The sequence below is a fragment of the Embiotoca jacksoni genome, unplaced genomic scaffold (assembly GCF_022577435.1).
Source record: "Embiotoca jacksoni isolate LCO1_2020_lvr unplaced genomic scaffold, fEmbJac1.0.p SCAF_11, whole genome shotgun sequence".
Classification (NCBI taxonomy): Eukaryota; Metazoa; Chordata; class Actinopteri; family Embiotocidae; genus Embiotoca; species Embiotoca jacksoni.
In genome coordinates, this window is record NW_027185241.1 from 5,563,444 (window position 1) to 5,582,470 (window position 19,027).

General features: G+C 41.8%; 1 protein-coding gene across 1 annotated transcript; it reads left to right on the forward strand.

The window, feature by feature from the left end:
• Positions 1-3,678: 3,678 nt before the first annotated feature.
• On the forward strand, positions 3,679-17,565 carry cacng6b (calcium channel, voltage-dependent, gamma subunit 6b). The gene is made up of 5 exons (XM_069142595.1): positions 3,679-3,728; positions 6,106-6,834; positions 9,301-9,375; positions 14,403-14,540; positions 14,723-17,565. Exons 2-5 carry the CDS (start codon positions 6,471-6,473, stop codon positions 14,941-14,943), a joined length of 798 nt encoding a protein of 265 aa, XP_068998696.1. The 5' UTR covers positions 3,679-3,728; positions 6,106-6,470; the 3' UTR covers positions 14,944-17,565.
• Positions 17,566-19,027: the final 1,462 nt, after the last annotated feature.

The following is a 19,027-nucleotide window of genomic DNA, read 5'->3' on the forward strand; positions in this document are numbered from 1 at the left end:
CTTTTCCACATTGAAGAATTTAAAGTAAAATTGCAATCTCTTTTCTAGAAATTAGGCCTCTTTGTAGATCAATGAAAAATTTAAAGCAGGCAGACAAATGATTCTCACAGCTGAATTTAAACAAAATCATTTCTCACTTTAGTGTTTGGTTTTCACGAGTTTTCATATTTTTGAAACTCATGTACTTAATCCAAATTTGCTTTTCTCTCGCCTCCCTCATCTTCTGCCCTTTACTCTCGGAGGACCACACGTTCACACTGTACGGGCTTGAGACTATGCTTTCATTTGATAACTTGGGTCGCTTAAGACTGCTGAAGAGAGGTTGTGTCGGCTGATAACACTTTTTAGATGTTACTCCTTGTTTTCTGAAAATCTGCTTTTTCAGTGTCGGTGTCTTTGATTTTCTTGTTCTTTTTTTCTCTGAGAAAAAAAAATGTGATTTCTTAAATGATTTAAAAACCTAAAAGCCACATTTAGTTTCTAAAAGCGGAAGCAGTCTTTCATTTGTCCAATTTGTTTTCAAATGTTGATTAAAAACTGAATTTACATGACTGCTTTCTTTGTGCTTCCTCTCACACTCGCTCACATCCACTCCCCACACTGGAGCACAGTTAATTATGGAGTAGAATGGATCCATGTCCAGTCAGCTTAATTCAGCTGATGACATATTTAGCAAACCTTGTAGTTAATAGTAATGTCCAAATGATGGAGCTATTTCACATTTGCAAAAAACACACCATTTATGTAATGTGGCATACATAAACATACATGTGTGTGTATATATACTGTGTACTTGTCCAGTTTGTTTGTTAAACCAAATTGTACAAATGAAATTCAATATATGATATTGTTTTCCAAATAAGTATGCACTTTGATTTATAAGATACAAAAGGTCCAAACTTAAAACAACTGCTTTTTGTGTTTGGTTAATATTACATCTCGAAGGGCCTACAAGGCTTAAATAAAAAAAAATTTAAAAATGGTCATGCAATATTGTGTATTTAAACAGTGTTGGTTCGCTTAAATAAGGTCGAGATGATCTTTTTTTTTTATCCTCACCCTGCACATTTTTTTTTTTTTTTTTTTTTTTTTTAAATTGTTGAGGTTTTAATCGACGCACATAAAATTCAAACTCGTATTTTCTCCTCTGCAGGCAAATGTTTATTTCTGCTTCTAAGGACACAGTGTTGGTCAGCAGCCATGAATCCCATAAAGGCCTGTCTGACTTATTCAACAGGGACTCCATGTAAAACAGAAAAGCAACAACGCTGTGACATGCAATAATGTCCTGTGTCAGCTCTCTACTGCCCATCTCCATCTGCATCGCTGCACCCCGCTGCACAAAACCCAGCAGCAGGGCCTCTGATGCAACACTGTCGCTCCCCGAGGACAGAGATAAATCAGCAGCGCTCTCATGCAGCTGAAGCCAAATCCACCAGAGGTTAACATGTAAAACTGACCCGCCTCTGTTATAGATCTACTCTGGCATGCTTATCATGAGAACTATTTAATGTTATTAGCATACCTCCCCAGGCCTGATGCTGCAGTGAGGATTGTAAACACGTGATCTCCCTCTAGTGGCGAGTGTACGACTCTGGTGATGGTCATTGTCATTCTGGGCAGTGCCTCCCCATTGATCCTCATTCAGAAAGAACACTGCAGCACGGGGAGAGTGCAACACTGGAGTAGGATGGATGCAGCACTCTGTGAACACGGCCCAGCTTGCATTTAAGCAACAGGGTGTTAAAGAAGTGAAATGTATCATGAAAAAGGACTTTAAGATGTAGCCTGTAAAATAAATCACAATAGGACTTTGAATAAAGACGTAGATCTTTGAAACGGGTCACAATTATGTATTCTTTCAATGTAAAGAAGCTAAATTATCTGAAGAAACAGCTGGACACTTTACTCAAACATTCAGCACATAACTTGTGTTTATGAAAGCACCTGAATGATGAATGTGGAATCAACTGAAAAAAAAACAAAAAAACATTACAGTGCTTACGTTATAGGTCGTGATGATGTCACTCAGTAGACATAAAGCTCTATGACATAGTGGGATACGCTACATAAGGCCCGGGGTACACGTTCAGTACTCACAGTTTGATCATTTCATTGTTAGTTTGTTGTTGTTAGAAAGAAAAATAGCAGATCTCATCAGATGTATCCTTTAAACAGGCAAGTACTCAAAGTCACTTAGCAACATTAAAATAAGAAATGTGTGCAGCTGTGACGCGCGCACGTGCGGTCCGTGTGCGCATGGGTGCATACATGAGCATGCATGTGTGCAGCTCGGAGTGCTCCAGCATAAATCTGCACTGCTGACAGGGGGCACTTGAGCGATGCAGGGACAAGATTGTTCGCGTCGGCCATACTGTAGATTATTGATGGCCTCCGACCGTGTGCAGACACTCTCTATTTTTCACTTGTGACGGAGGGGCAGAGATAGTGTGTTTAATTAGAGGCAAAGTCACTTTAAAGACTAGACGCACATATGCGGATTAAAACAGATCGCTGTCCTCCGCATAAGGCAATTTATCACGGCTGTCATGTGTTGAACATGTCTCTCTGAAAAAGTGTGCGTGCGCGCACACACACACACACACACACACACACACACACACTGCACCGTGGCTTCTCTGCAGCCTCTGAAAAAAAAAAAAAAAGAAACGAAGTTCGACTGGTCTGGACATTTGCAGGTGTTTATTTTTCTGTCACAGCCTACAGCCTCTTTCGACCCTTTTCTCTGATTGTCTCCTGTTCTGCGCTGCTGTCCCCGACTCGCTCTGCGCTTGCATCCCCTCTCTGCCCCTACCTCACCCACCACCCCCCCCCCCCCCTTTTTTTTTTTTTTTTTTTTTTTTTTTTTTTTTTCTGTGCCACGTATGTAACCTAAACTGTAGAACAGCCAAGCAGGGCTGGGCCGCGAGAAAAGCTTTCCACACAGACCAGGCTGAGTCTCTCAAGTCTCCCTGGACCTTGTTCAGTGAGGAATGAAATGGGGCTGCACATTCTCATTTTCCTCTCTAATCCACTTCATTTCAGCTACGGTCGTCCATTTCTTCATCTACCTCAGACATCCTCTCGCTTTTTTTTTTTTTTTTTTTTTTTTTTTTTTTTTTTTTTTTATCTCTCTTCCATCTCTTGTCTTTTTCTTTCTCCATATGTGTCCCTGTGTGTTGCTCTTTCCAAACCCCCATTTCACTTTCACTCACAGTATATTGTGTTGCGGTAAAATGCTATCCTGGCCCCTCATATAAACACAGGCTCCTCCTTCACCCTTACTTAATGTCATTAACAGGTGGCTGTCTAAAATAGACACACACACACACACACACACACACACAAGCAGCAAGGCTGTCACAGATACAGACATGTTTTGAATCATGCTGGCTGGACTGTCATGATGTGAGCAGACCACCCTGCAGCACCTTTCCTCGTGGATTTAAAATTTCAAACATGTATGGAGTATGAACAGGGCGCTGAACACGAGGTGCAAGCACAGTCTGGGGGCCAAACACCAGTGACACAAACGTACACGCATTTAATCATCAACAGTGTTAACCAACCAGACTGCAGCCCACCCCTTTACACTCACTTTCCATAACTCTTATGTACCCACCCCTTCCCCCCCCCCCCCCCCCCCCCTCCTCTCTCTCCCTGACTCTCCCCCTCTATTAAGTTTCAAGCGTCTCTTCCTCCTGAACTGAACAACACACACCAAACAGGTCAGACTTCTCCTTCTTTTCAATAAAGTGCATTAGTCAGCCATTGCTTTCTTATGCCCACATGTCAAACGGGTGCCGGTGGCTGTCAGTGTTGAAACGATTGTAAGACTTCCTAATTTTTACAACATAAAATGCATCTGTGTGCACAAATCGTTCCTCTGCTCCGCTGCTGTAGAGTTTAGGTTGGCGCACCATAGCACCTTTCACGACATTATTAACTACATGAGTGTGTAAACACTGCTGTAGGTGATCTTTTATTACAAAGTCAGCACTTGTTTGTGTTATCTGCCCTCAGCCTGAGGTCTCTGACCCCGCTGATCATCATGTGGTTTTAATATGGTTGTAATTTGATCAAGGTTTGGAATTCTATGACTATAAACTTGGCTGTCAGCAGCACAGTCTTGATATTCTTTATTACACCTAATATTGGAGGGGCCGTCTAACAGAGACTTTTGGTTCATTAGTGACATGCAAATATCTGTTGTTTTTTTTTGTCAGCTTTTATTGTAACCAGATTGTATCTCTCTCTCTCTCTCTCTCTCTCTCTCTCTCTCTCTCTCTCTCTCTCTCTCTCTCTCTCTCTCTATATATATATATATATATATATATATATATATATATCTTTTTTATAATTAGTGCTGCGTGATAAATCGACAACATTGTTTATCGACTTGGCAGAATCATATTGTGATGATGTAATCTCATCATGTTACTGCTCTGTGCTCCAAATTAATTAGTATGAGTATGTTGTAATTAAAATTGGACACAATCAGTTGTCAAAACACCTCTAATCAGAAGGCCCATTTCCTGCTGGCCTGGAGCTTTCAGTTGTATCACATGATGTTCTTCAGCAAATATGTTTACTCTCTCAGAGCCTTTTGATTACAGCTACCGCAATAATGTATCTAAATTTGTGCTTTACGCGTTTGACGAATTTACTCAAATGAAATGCGTAACAGTTGGATATGTATCTTATTTTGCACAAATTTTCTATGTGGTAAAGAATGTCTACCTGAAAATATTCTTAAAAACTTTGTCATAATTTTATTCTATGTCTGTAACTAACGCTTATTTTTGTGCAATTACAAATATTAATATTTATCAACTGATAATTATGTACTTATAAGTTCTAAAGCAAAGGATGATGTCTTCAAAACATTTTTTTTCATTAAAACTCAAATATCCTTAGTTTGTGATGTCATGAAACCTGGAAGGAGATAATTGGAGTTTTTAAAAGAATAACTCCAATATCTTTCAACATGTCCTGTAGTTGTTGGTTAAATATTTGTCCTTCATTCTAATTGTTTCAGTTCTAAATAACTCATATATCTACTACTATGATCAAAGATCAATGTTTTTTTTGTTTTTTGTTTTTTGTTTCTTTTTCTTCTGGTTATTACTTTAAACTGTTTTGATAATATTACTCAGACTTTAGATGCTTCAAAATTCTGACTTTGAAAACTGTTTCTTTCATAGTTGTATACTGAAAAATATACACAAAGGACTTGGGTTCATGTGGTGTGGTGCCTATAAAAAAAAAACCTCTGAATCGGTCAGTGCAAAGCTCTCAATTAAGTGATCCGCCAACTGTGTGTGGCCTGCTGGTGCTGCCTGCCTAACTGGCCAAACCTCTTGCCTCCACTCTGTGACCTGTTGGACTGCACAGCAGAGTTAATTACTGCAGCCCCTGACTCTGTCAGAAGGTTCAAGCTTGAATTATCACCTCTCATGCACCCTGCACAGACTGGCGACACCGCTGTGCCTGTCTCTTGCATTGTTTAAACCACTCCAAAGGACCCTCACTTTGGAATAATTTGGAATAATAGGAACAACTTTACAAGCCAGGACTCAACTACAGTGCATGTCTCTCACACACACACACACAGAAACACACATGCATGTGAACAGTCATAGCTGCAGGATCCCAGTGTTTCCTGGTACACGTAGTGCCGGATGGGAGATATATTTGTGGCAACCCATTATCCCCTCAGATCCGAGGGGATCTGTATCTCAGCCACAGCTAGTGTATCTGCTCTGGGAAAAGATCTGCTGTAAACTCCTCTGGGAAAATAGAATATGGGTGGCCTAGTAGGTGCTGTGGTGTTATCGCTCACCTTGACCCGGCACGAACCCACTCCACGAGCTCATCCAGCCCAATTGTTTCTTCATCTGAAGCAAAATCTGCCTTTCAGGGAAATGCCATATGGCTTATCTATTGTTGGCTGAGAGCATGTCGTATGGCTTTTAGGGAGGGAATACTGTAGATGCTGATAAAGCTGTTGGAAATTAAATATTACGCTGGTGATGAAAGGATTTTGCTCTGGTGAAGCATATGCTGGCTGCTCTTTCATCTTTCTGTTTCATCTCTCTATTTCAGAGGACTGGACGGAAAACAGACATTGGCTCTCCTGGTCCTCGCCTCTGTCTCTTCCCATTTTATCATTACCTTACTTCATCCATTCACCTACTTCAGTGGAGCTCTATTCACATCTCTTTTTGTCAAATTAAAGTGTCCAGCCCTTTTATTTTTACTTGATCTTGTTTATTTACCTGTTCATCACAGGATAACTGATAGCTGTTTACCCTTTAATATACTGTTTTTAAAATGTCCAAACCCTGAACTTCTCACCATTTTCTTCTTGTTAACCTATTCCATCTTTTCATCTATCATTTGCTCCTCTAACTTTCATCCCAAGTCTCCCAGTCCCCGGCCTTCCTCGGCTCTGGCCCCTTGACATCAGTATGTGGTCCAACTTCTTTGTTCAGCAGGATGAGGAGGGTCGCATCGGGGTGGGAGGGGCTGGACAAGGGGGGGGTTTGGGTGGAATGAAAGGGGGAAGAGGACAGAGACGGATCCACAAGATGAGTGACAGCCAGGAGGGGAAGATCAAGCTGGCCTTCTTCGTGTCTATCGTTGGTGTAACCCTGACGGTGTTGGGCATGGGGACAGAGTTTTGGGTAGAGCTGGCCCAACCAAAGAATTTCAGTGGCAACCAGACCTGCCAGATGGCCCATTATGGCCTGTGGAAGGGCTGCATCCGCACCCTATGGGTGGCTGACATAGACCCAGAGAGGACAAGCTGCGGCCCTGCTGAACTACCTGGAGGTGAGACCTCTGGCTGGTGTGTGTCTTTTATGAGTGTGTATTCATCTGTCTGTCTGCTTACTGTGCTGTCTAGGAGTTGAGCAGGTGATGCTTTTCTGCAATGCACCATGAGGCTGCGTCCATGTTACACCGTGTGCATCAGTATAAAAGTGGATTAACAGAAAAGGTGTTGTTGAAAGGTTGTCGAGAAGTTGTTGACATCACTGAGGAAAAACATGTACATTTAATTGCCACAAATTTTCTTTGCCATCACCACTGATGTGAAAACAGAGGGAGCAGCCATAACTAATATGATGTATGATGCGATACGGGAATATGCTCACATCTGTAGGTTTTTATATCTGAGCCCATGAGAAAAAAGCCCTGTGAAGACCTAAGTTTAATGAAAATAATTTGCATCCTCCCAAGACAGTCTTCAGATTTCTGTGCAACATATGTATGATTTCTTGTATACATTTAAAAAAAAATTTCCCCTGTGTATGCACAAATCCACTGTAAATGAATATGTAAATGTAAAAGAATAAAGAGGGGATAGTTGGCTATGTGAAGCCGGCTGCATACATATGTATCTAGGTCATCCTACAGATAATGTGCAAATTGAATCATTAAAGACATACGATGTTTGGAAACAGATCCAGTGGAACGAAGTACACAACTACAGGGAGGCTGTTTTCAGGTCTACTCCCCCTACAGTCCCGTAACAACACAAAGCAGTACGCAGGTACAATATATAATATATTCTTTGTCATTTATGACATGATCTGTGGAATGAAGCGTTATTAATAGTAAGGTTTTCTCTTACCTGATCATCTGCTGTTGTACACACAGTACAGATAGGTGATAAAGGGGCAGACCACAGGTTTATTGTGTTGACGGACATCCGTGTTTAGAGTTGTGACAGCTCCTTTCAAAAAGCACTTTATTCAACTTGACCGTGGTTAGGTTCACCAGAGTGCGTCGATTATCTGCACAATGACCTATTTCTGTCTGAAAAGGGAGTCCAGAGATGGAGAGAGGCAGGTATTGGAAGATATAGATAGGCACAAGATGCTGCTACTGGAATCACTGCCTGTCTCAGGGAATCTGCAGAGACACAGCAGAGCTTGGGGGAAAACCAAAAAGTCTCCACCTACAGACTCCCATATAGATATAGATATCCCATATATGCCTGAAGATTATTCTCATATATCACCTTGAATGATGTGTCTTGACATTGTTTTTCTGTCCAGATTTCAAGGACTAATACATCTTTCCTGCTCAAGTGTTCTGAATCTCTGGCTGCTTGTAGCTCGTAGATATGACTTCAAGACGGTCTGTTGGTGTGTGAGAGAAGCCAGTATGCTTCTGACAATCTCCCTCACACGTCCTAACACTGTTGGCCCACGCCGCCTGTCGCAGATGGCCGTGGGCTCATCATGTTTGTAGGAAAACAACTGTTTTTGCCATCTCTGCTTCTCCATTTCACATCCCTGTTTACATGCCTCTGGCTGCCGTCCCGAGCAAAGTGCGGCCTGCTGATGCCCTGTCTGTCATCTCGAGACCAGCTATCCATCTTCGATGCCTGCTGGAAAGGAACATGACGGCTCAATAATTATAGTCTCAGCAGGGGAAGCGAGAGACAAACCATTTGACTGTGATAGCATAATGTGTTACAAAATCAGTAGGCTGATAAATGGTGGGTCTGTTTCAATGAAAAACGGTTGCAAATATGCTCAGGCACTGGCATATTTGTGTGTGGAAGAAATGTGTTACCGTGTGTGTGTACATGCATGTGGTCATCTTGGACCACATCATTTTCAGTGGCTGAAAGTCATCACTGCGCTTGCGAAGCCAAGTGGAATCTGACTACTTCACAGTTTTTGTCTAAATATAGAGAGGGGGGAATGAAGAAGAGGGACAGACAGGGACTGAGGGAGAGTCTATATCTGCTATTATATATTATAAAGTATTAACCAACCCCTCTGTGTTTCCTCCCCCTCTTGACATCCTCTGCTCCCCTCACCTCCTTCTCCATCTGTGGCTCCCCTCTCTCTTTCCCTTCACTCACCACCCCTCCATCTGCCTGCAACCCACTACTCCCTTTCCCTCTATCTCATCCTCTGAGCCTGTATCCATACTTCTTGCATCAGCCCAAACATCCTCTTTCCCTCTTCTGTAGCGATGTCTCTCCTTTATCCTCCATCTGCCCCTTCTCCCTGCCTACCCCTTTTTCCCCCCTCTGCCATCCACCCTTAGTGTTTTACCATCTCTCACCCTCTCTGGCGGCACCATATGTGCAGTGCTGGAAAGTATGTGTGTGTCTCAGAGTATTTCAGCTAATGCTCTACACTTGGATATAAATAGGAATGATGCCTGGAAGGACAGAGTGCATGGATGCATAGTAGGAACATCAGAGAAGACCAGCAGCCATCCATAGGAGTGTGTGTGTGTGTGTGTGTCTTTCTGATCTTTTCTTTATACCCACAGACTCCAACTGCACCTACTTCAAATTCTTCACCTCTGGGGAGAACGCAGTCATGTTCAAGAAGACGACTAACAAGAGTGAGACATTATACTTTCCCCCGCACTTTTTCCTGTACACACAGATACACACCAACAGCTACTATCAATAAAGATGCTCTCTGTGGTGCTCACAGGACCGTACTGGTGGTTATTGCATGTTTTAGCCAATTAACTTCCACTGCCACCCATTTTCCAAAGCAAGCCATAAGCTATCAGGCTGATTAATGTGTTTACGTTGCTGCCCAGGGAGCCACTGGTTTCAGTGCAGTTTGAAAATTAGCTGGCTGAGACTTAATGCTAACATCAGTAAAACGCGTCTATACATACTGTACAGTGCATCTGGAAAGTATTCACAGCCCTTCACTTTTTACACATTTTGTTATGTTACAGCCTTATTCCAAAATGGATTAAATTCATTTTTTCCCTCAAAATTCTACACGCAATATCCCATAATGACAAAGTGAAAATAGTTTGTTTAAAATTTTTGCAAATCTATTAAAAATAAAGAACGAAAATATAACACGTACATAAGTATTCACAGCCTTTGCTCAATACTTTGTTGAAGCAGCTTTGGCAGAAATTACAGCCTCAAGTCTTTTTGAGTATGATGCTATAAGCTTGGCACACCTATTCTTGGGCAGTTTCTCCCATTCTTCTTTGCAGGACCTCTCAAGCTCCATCAGTTTGGATGGGGAGCGTCGGTGCACAGCCATTTTCAGATCTCTCCAGAGATGTTCAACCGGGTTCAAGTCTGGGCTCTGCCTGGGCCTCTCAAAGACATTCACAGAGTTGTCCCGAAGCCATTCCTTTGTTATCTTGGCTGTGTGCTTCGGGTCGTTGTCCTGTTGGAAGATGAACCTTCGCCCCAGTCTGAGGTCCAGAGCGCTCTGGAGAAGGTTTTCATCAAGGATGTCTCTGTACATTGCTGCATTCATCTTTCCCTCCATCCTGACTAGTCTCCCAGTTCCTGCTGCTGAAAAACATCCCCACAGCATGATGCTGCCACCACCATGCTTCACCGTAGCGATGGTATTGGCCAGGTGATGAGCGGTGCCTGGTTTCCTCCAAACATGACGCTTGGCATTCAGGCCAAAGAGTTCAATCTTTGTTTCATCAGACCAGAGAATTTAGTTTCTCATGGTCTGACAGTCCTTCAGGTGCCTTTTGGTAAACTCCAGGTGGGCTGTCATGTGCCTTTTACTGAGGAGTGGCTTCCGTCTGGCCACTCTACCATACAGGCCTGCTTGGTGGAGTGCTGCAGAGATGGTTGTCCTTCTGGAAGGTTCTCCTCTCTTCACAGAGCAACGCTGGAGCTCTGTCAGAGTGACCATTGGGTTCTTGGTCACCTCCCTGACTAAGGCCCTTCTCCCCCGATCGCTCAGTTTGGCCGGGCGGTCAACTCTAGGAAGAGTCCTGGTGGTTCCAAACTTCTTCCATTTACAGATGATGGAGGCCACTGTGCTCATTGGGACTTTCAATGCTGCAGAAATTTTTCTGAACCCTTCCCCAGATCTGTGCCTCGATACAATTCTGTCTCGGAGGTCTGCAGACAATACTTTGGACTTCATGGCTTGGTTTGTGCTCTGACATGCACTGTCAACTGTGGGACCTTATATAGACGGTGTGTGTCTTTCCAAATCATGTCCAATCAACTGAATTTACCACAGGTGGACTCCAATCAAGTTGTAGAAACATCTCAAGGATGATCAATGGAAATAGGATGCACCTGAGCTCAATTTTGAGTGTCATGGCAAAGGCTGTGAATACTTATGTACATGTGTTTTTTTTCGTTTTTGATTTTAATAGATTTGCAAAAAATTCTAAAAAATGTATTTCACGTTGTCATTATGGGGTATTGTGTGTAGAATTTTGAGGGGAAAAAATGAATTTAATCCATTTTGGAATAAGGCTGTAATATAACAAAATGTGGAAAAAGTGAAGCGCTGTGAATACTTTCCAGATGCACTGTGTTTATCTTTTGGTCAAGAGTACAGCAAACAGAGTTGGTTATCTATTCAAGGAACCTCTGACATTTGACATACAGTGGGTACAGAAAGTATTCAGACCCCTTTACATTTTTCACTCTTTGTTTCATTGCAGCCATTTGCTAAAATCAAAAAAAGTTAATTTTATTTCTCATTAATGTACACTAAGCACCCCATGTTGACAGAAAAAAACAGAAATGTAGAAATTTGTGCAAATTTATTAAAAAAGAAAAACTGAAATATCACATGGTCATAAGTATTCAGACCCTTTGCTGTGACACTCATATTTAACTCACATGCTGTCCATTTCTTCTGATCCTCCTTGAGATGGTTCTACTCCTTCATTGGAGTCCAGCTGTGTTTAATTAAACTGATTGGACTTGATTAGGAAAGGCACACACCTGTCTATATAAGACCTTACAGCTCACAGTGCATGTCAGAGCAAATGAGAATCATGAGGTCGAAGGAACTGTCCAAGGAGCTCAGAGACAGAATTGTGGCAAGGCACAGATCTGGCCAAGGTTGCAAAATAATTTCTGCAGCACTCAAGGTTCCTAAGAGCACAGTGGCCTCCATAATCCTTAAATGGAAGAAGTTTGGGACGACCAGAACTCTTCCTAGACCTGGCCGTCCAGCCAAACTGAGCAATCGTGGGAGAAGAGCCTTGGTGAGAGAGGTAAAGAAGAACCCAAAGATCACTGTGGCTGAGCTCCAGAGATGCAGTAGGGAGATGGGAGAAAGTTCCACAAAGTCAACTATCACTGCAGCTCTCCACCAGTCGGGGCTTTATGGCAGAGTGGCCCGACAGAAGCCTCTCCTCAGTGCAAGACATATGAAAGCCCGCATAGAGTTTGCCAAAAAACACATGAAGGACTCCCAGACTATGAGAAATAAGATTCTCTGGTCTGATGAGACCAAGATTGAACTTTTTGGCGTTAATTCTAAGCGGTATGTGTGGAGAAAACCAGGCACTGCTCATCACCTGCCCAATACAATCCCAACAGTGAAACATGGTGGTGGCAGCATCATGCTATGGGGGTGTTTTTCAGCTGCAGGGACAGGACGACTGGTTGCAATTGAAGGAAAGATGAATGCGGCCAAGTACAGAGATATCCTGGAAGAAAACCTCTTCCAGAGTGCTCTGGACCTCAGACTGGGCCAAAGGTTCACCTTCCAACAAGACAATGACCCTAAGCACACAGCTAAAATAACAAAGGAGTGGCTTCGGAACAACTCTGTGACCATTCTTGACTGGCCCAGCCAGAGCCCTGACCTAAACCCAATTGAGCATCTCTGGAGAGACCTGAAAATGGCTGTCCACCAACGTTCACCATCCAACATGACGGAACTGGAGAGGATCTGCAAGGAAGAATGGCAGAGGATCCCCAAATCCAGGTGTGAAAAGCTTGTTGCATCATTCCCAAGAAGACTCATGGCTGTACTAGCTCAAAAGGGTGCTTCTACTCAATACTGAGCAAAGGGTCTGAATACTTATGACCATGTGATATTTCAGTTTTTCTTTTTTAATAAATTTGCACAAATTTCTACATTTCTGTTTTTTTCTGTCAAGATGAGGTTCTGAGTGTACATTAATGAGAAATAAAATTTACTTTTTTGATTTTTAGCAAATGGCTGCAATGAAACAAAGAGTGAAAAATTTAAAGGGGTCTGAATACTTTCCGTACCCACTGTATGAGACCCGTTAGAAAGAACTGCCTTTAGAAGTTGCATTGTAACCTTGAATATAATTATATCATCACCATCACCAAATCCTTTTTGTTTTTACATAAAAGTACAGACAGCTCTCAGATGTCTGAATTTCCTTTAACCACTATAAGGCGCCAACAAGGTAGACTATTCTAAACACTCTGTGGTACAACACAAAGCATAAAGTGAATAAATGCTCGGTGTGATGATTAATTCGCATCAACCAGGTTTCACGTCTTTTAAGGTTTATTTTCAAATTGTGGCCTACAATTGTATGTTTGGAAAATAGGAAAAATATATAAATATGTAAAACAAGATTAGGAGTGGAGCGCAGCCTTTCGTATAACACCAAAACATGTACGCCTGCCTCTCCAGGTGTGAAAAGAACAAGCATGTATAACGAGGGTAGAAGAGAGTGATGAGATCTGCGTAGGGTGAAGGTCGCATCCAACCAAACACAGGATTTGTTTCAAATAACTTAAGTTACTTAGCCTACATAACATAACGTCTTTAACTTACCAAATGCGAGTTAAGTCCCTTACATGATGCACCAAATGTTACTTGCGGCTGTAATACCTGACTTTACCTTGTGTACTGTCAGAATTATTTATTTAATTTGTGCGAACGAATTCAATTCTAATGTGCTAAGTGGTTGCTCTATAATATTTATCGTCTTCACCTTAGTTTAGCATCTTAGCATTCTAACTCTGAGCAATAAACCAATACATTTACAAACTTTTATTGTAATTAAGTCTGGATTAAAATAGTTGCCAAGTTGATAGACCAACACAGTCATTTCTACCACTTTGCAGTCTGATTAAGAAAACAATTTAAATTGAATTCAGACAGAAACAAAACTGCTGACAATCTTTTCAATATGGTTTCTGTTATTTATCTCACCTCCATCTGGCTTATTTCCTCCTCCACTAACAAGACCATTCCTGTTATCTGTTATGTTTTTTATTAATCAAATAATATCTACTATGTGGTGGAGTGTAAAAAAACACAGAACTGGCTCTGGTTATTGTGAAATGTTGATCAGATTTTTGGGTTGCACCTGTTCTTGCTTTAAATGCCAGTAAAATCTGTTTCAAACAGAGCCAGTGTGAGAAGTGGCACAGTTAACATGATGTTTGTATTCCAACACATCGGATAGAATCAACTAGAATCCTAGCAGAATCAGACTTACTGAGGTGGTGCAATATCTGTTTCAATTAAACAACTAACATCTGCTGTCTTTGCTTCAGATTTCTGGCCGCATTCAGTTCTGGATATCAACTTTACCTGCTCTAATTTTTCCACGTATTTCCTCAAACACTTTTTTTTTTGCACTTTATATTCCCTTTTCTAATTTCTCTCCGCTCCCCTTCACAGATCTGAATCTAGCTGCCGCCGTCTTGGCCCTTTTGAGTCTGACAATGATGGTGATGGGCTCCCTCTGTATTGGCATGTCCCTCAGCAAAGGAGAGCAGTTCTTCCTCAAGCCAGCCTCCTTCTGTTTCATCCTCTCTGGTAGGACCTGACTTTTCTCTTAAGATTATAGTCTTAATATTTTACAGCTGCCCGTCAGACTTTTGAGAGTAGAGTTTTTAGAGACTCGGGTTATCACCCCCATGTTTCTAATTTAAATAAACTTGGCCCAAAAGTTTATAAGAGTGGGTTATGACTTTCAATACTTTTATTTATGTGTGTAGGTGTACTGGTCCTCCTCTCTGTCCTGGTATTCCACCAGTCTGTGCTGGCCTTGATGTCCAGTGACCACTCCATACCTTTACACCATGAGCTGTCCTGGTCTGTTGCCTGTGTGGGCTCAGCGGGAGCCATTCTTATTTTCGGAGGTTTCCTCTTCATCATCCTCTCTCTTCCCTTCAGTCCCTGGCAGAAATGTTTGCCACACAAAAACAACGCCACCTAGCAGCTGGATGCATGAAATATGCACACAGTATTCTTGATGTCTTGTTTGAGAGCAAGTAAAAACCCACTTCTGACAGCTGTGACATTGAGCTTCCGCTTGGTGGTTAATTTGCCAGAGAAGTCACACAAGGTCTTAATCAAGTTTATGAAGAGGAGCCAGCAACACATTCACAACGTAGTCAGGCCTCCAGAGGTAGATTTTGCTATATTACATTTTTGGTATTTTTAGTAGAAAATAGAAGGAACGACAGAGCTGCTGCTGACTCTTTTTAGCTGGATGTTGTGTTTACTTAAACAAGTGTCGCCAATAGGCTTGTTAGCCGGCCTGTAGCTGTGCAACCACACTTAAACCTAGTCTTTTGACTAGAATAGCGTAAGTTTTTTTTTTTATTGCTCAGACACTTTTCTATTTTAAAACTTTTTGTTGTCTGTTTTACATGTAAGCCCAGATGTGCCAACAAGAAAAAAAAACCCACACTTAATTCAACAATAGGATGATTATATTTCTGTGCTCTCACTGCAAATCATTGTTGAGAAATGTATTTGTTTTATGATGTAACATCAATGTTTAAGGTTTAGATTGTTAGATAATTGAGCTGCTGATCAGCTTGGTTTTATCTATGAAAATGTAGTTTAGGATATCATGTTGAGGTTAAAAAAAACCAAGGATAGTTGACCTCCATCATTATGTTTAGAATGATAAACATGTGGTTAAGATCAGAAGACAATTGTGGTCAAACTAAAACAACATTACCAGTTGAAAATGTGAAATGAACAGTAGTCTGTCGTATTAAACTCTAATGATTTGTTGACCCGTCCACCCACCCAAACATCATCCCTACATGGGCTTTGTTGCTCCATGATGACGTTAACTGACTTTCTCATTTGCTTCTGTAAAATTTACAGTTGTTGGAAGACTTTGTCACTTGAACAGAACTATGAGGGTGGATCAATAAGTTCCGAAAACTGCTCCTGTTGCAAGTGAATCATGCGCAGCACTGCCACATGCACATGCAGAATGAAGGTATAACCCTAATGAGTAAGTGTTACAAATTTTGGCACTGGATAAAAATCAGCACCTGAGTTAAACCCATTTTTGTGGGCACTGGTCTGTGTGCGTGGCGATTTCTCTGTGGACATGTCTGCAAATCAAATTCTTAGGCCAACTCTGAAAATCAGCAGCGGAGACCCTTGAAATGCTTCAAAAAGCCTATGGCAATGAAACAATGAGCCGGGAGAGATGTTCTGAATGACATTAGTGTTTCCGAAGACAGAACGTCACTGTCCAAAACCCAAAGGCGCATCAGGTCAGTAGCGCAACCAGGTGGATTTTCTTTGGTATTCGGGGGGTTGTGCACCATGAATTTGTCTGCCAGGGTCAAACTGTCAACACTGAGTCCTCCTGTGAACTTCTGAGGCATGTGAGGAAAAACATTAAGTAAAAATGACCTGAACTGTGGCGCGATGGCACTTCGGTTCTCCAAAATGACAATGGGCCTTCTCACAGTGCGTTAAAAATGCGCAGGTTTCTCACCCACAATAACACAAGCGTCGCTCTCTACCACACCAACTCGCTAGATTTTTCTCCCTGCTGCTTCTTTCTTTTTCCCAATCATTTGTCACAAACTTTAATGTGTGCTCACTGCTCACATTTCAGGTGCATAAGACATCACCAACGCACCCGGACCACTGCTCACACATTTTTTTTTTTTTTTTTAACTCTGGTGCGGATTTTGATCAAGCAACAAAATATTTAACACTTACTCATTAGGGTTATACCTTCCTCCCGCTCATTGCACGTCACGCTGCTACGCATTGTTCGCCCACAAAAGGAGCAGTCTCAGAACTTATTTATCCACCCCCGCATATGTTGTTTTGAGGCCCTTGCTTAAATGTCTTCTTCTTTTGAGGATGTAACACAAATTATGAAATGGAAAGTCAAAATTTTGACTGAATGGGTCAAAATTATGCATGTTAAGTCAAAAGATTTCAAGTTATCCTGTTTTTATTTATAATTCATATAATTATCTTTTCATCATTTTCTTCAGGCAGAAATAGTCTGACCATCAGAAAGTATTAATATCAGGTATCAGCAAACACTTTCTATGTTTTTGATAATGCATGGAGGCTGTCCGGATTACTATCAAAACAATGACCCATTATATTTGTAACATGTTGCTATATAAATAAAATAAGACAGTATATTCTAGCAGTAAATCCTATGAAGCTATATAACAACACTTGATAAACAAGAGGCCTTAGTCATTATTTCTTATATGTCTTTTACAGTTGTTGGGTGAATGCTGCTTCAGTGTATCAGATGAACGTAAAATGAACATAATCAACTGTGACAATGGATTAAAATACCATTTTGTATATCAGAATTGTATGGACTCACTTAATAAGCTCTATGCTGTACATAAAATAATTGTGTTTTGTGAAAGGTCACTGATTGTAATGTTTTCTCCTGTCACTTTATTTGCAGTATGTATGCAGTAAAGGCGGTTTATTTTTGTCATAGGATGCTCACACTGTCTGTCTAGCAGGAAATGCTCTGTTCTTCTTACATGTGTACAGTATGTGGCACCAGTTTCGCTCATTATTAAACCGATTTGACATAAAATGACTGCCTCCCTTTGGTTTGCTGGCATGCCACCCTGTCTGCCCTCCAATTTGACATTCACCCATTTCCACCCTTTCACAGTGTGACTCCTAACCTCTCTGCCAAACATCCCCATCCCCCAGACCCACTCCTCTATAATTAGGCCAGAGCTCATCGCAATGCATTTCACTGCAGAGGTTTGGAAACCTTATCCTTGAATTTCAACCATGTACCCCCCCCAGCCTATCATCATACCTCTGTGCCCTCTCCTCCTCCAACCCTGACCTCACTGCGTCACTTTCCCTGCTGTCTCCAGGGGAGGCCTGCGGTCACTCCTCCACCATACCACCAACCTCTTTGTACCAGACAACTGACTGATCAGCACAGACATTTCCCAATAACCACTCTCACACCCAGCTAGCTGCATGGGGAGTAAATGGCATCCAGACAGTCACAAACACTCACATGCCCACCTGCACACAAATGCACACGTGCACGCATGCACACGCATGCACATGCACACACGCATGTGCGCACGCACGCACACACACACACACGCTTCTAACTCCCAGTGGGCAGAAACTGAATCCACATGACACACTATCCTGGTTGTATATATAGCTGTTAATAGTTCTGCTGAGACTGTGAGACAAGTGGTGCATTGGCACCAGTTGCATGTTTGTAAGTGGAATAGGACTTCCTAGAATTTTTGATGGAGGTCCAGTAGATTAAAGAAGGACATTCAAAGAGAATGAAGGCCGGTCGATATCGATTTATTACCAAAGCATTAATGATGATTTTAAAATGTATCAGCTGAGGCTGTGAATAAGAATGGTGCCTATATAATAGATATTTGATTGGTTTGCTTTGACACCCTTGTTCTTCTGCTTTTATGAGTTTGATCTGTCATCATAGCCTCACTGTTACCGTTACTAGATCGCAGTAGGTATGATAATAGCAGGAAACGGCACTCTGTACAACTAATCCTCCGGGTTTAGGAGTACTGTTGGAATCTCAGGCCCCTTGTCGAGGATGTGACACTGCTTCGCCCTGCCCCTACCTTAATGCATCTGAAGTGTCATCTCTTATCTATGAAGGGAGTCTTCCAGCTGCCAGTCTCCTGACAGTGATCATTCCCTTGCAAAACTGTCCCAGTGGGCTGGAGTGGCTAAAGTAGACCTCGATGGTATTTTGTAATTGTTCATGCAAAAACATGCACCAGATGGATAAGGTAGTGGTCACAGAAAAGTATACTGACTTAACTTTCAGTTGATTTTCTCATTATCCTCTTTGGAAAAAAACACCCATCTGGCACTGTCCATATATTTGCAAATATTATGAGCCGCAGGTCTGACAGTGAAGGTCGAAGTCATTTTAGGATCACAGCACAAAAAAGACCAACTCAGGGACCTTGAGCTTGAATTAACTTGAGGGGTGGAATATCATTGAGTACATTTGCTACTGTACTTGAGTGCAGTTTTTT

What these genes read in the sequence shown, in the direction of transcription:
- cacng6b (XM_069142595.1), top strand. Translation starts at nt 6,471, where the DNA reads ATGTGGTCCAACTTCTTTGTTCAGCAGGATGAGGAGGGTCGCATCGGG. An exon ending in CAAGAAGACGACTAACAAGA is followed by an intron (nt 9,376 to 14,402) that starts GTGAGACATTAT and finishes TCCCCTTCACAG; the next exon opens with ATCTGAATCTAGCTGCCGCC. An exon ending in CTTCTGTTTCATCCTCTCTG is followed by an intron (nt 14,541 to 14,722) that starts GTAGGACCTGAC and finishes TTATGTGTGTAG; the next exon opens with GTGTACTGGTCCTCCTCTCT.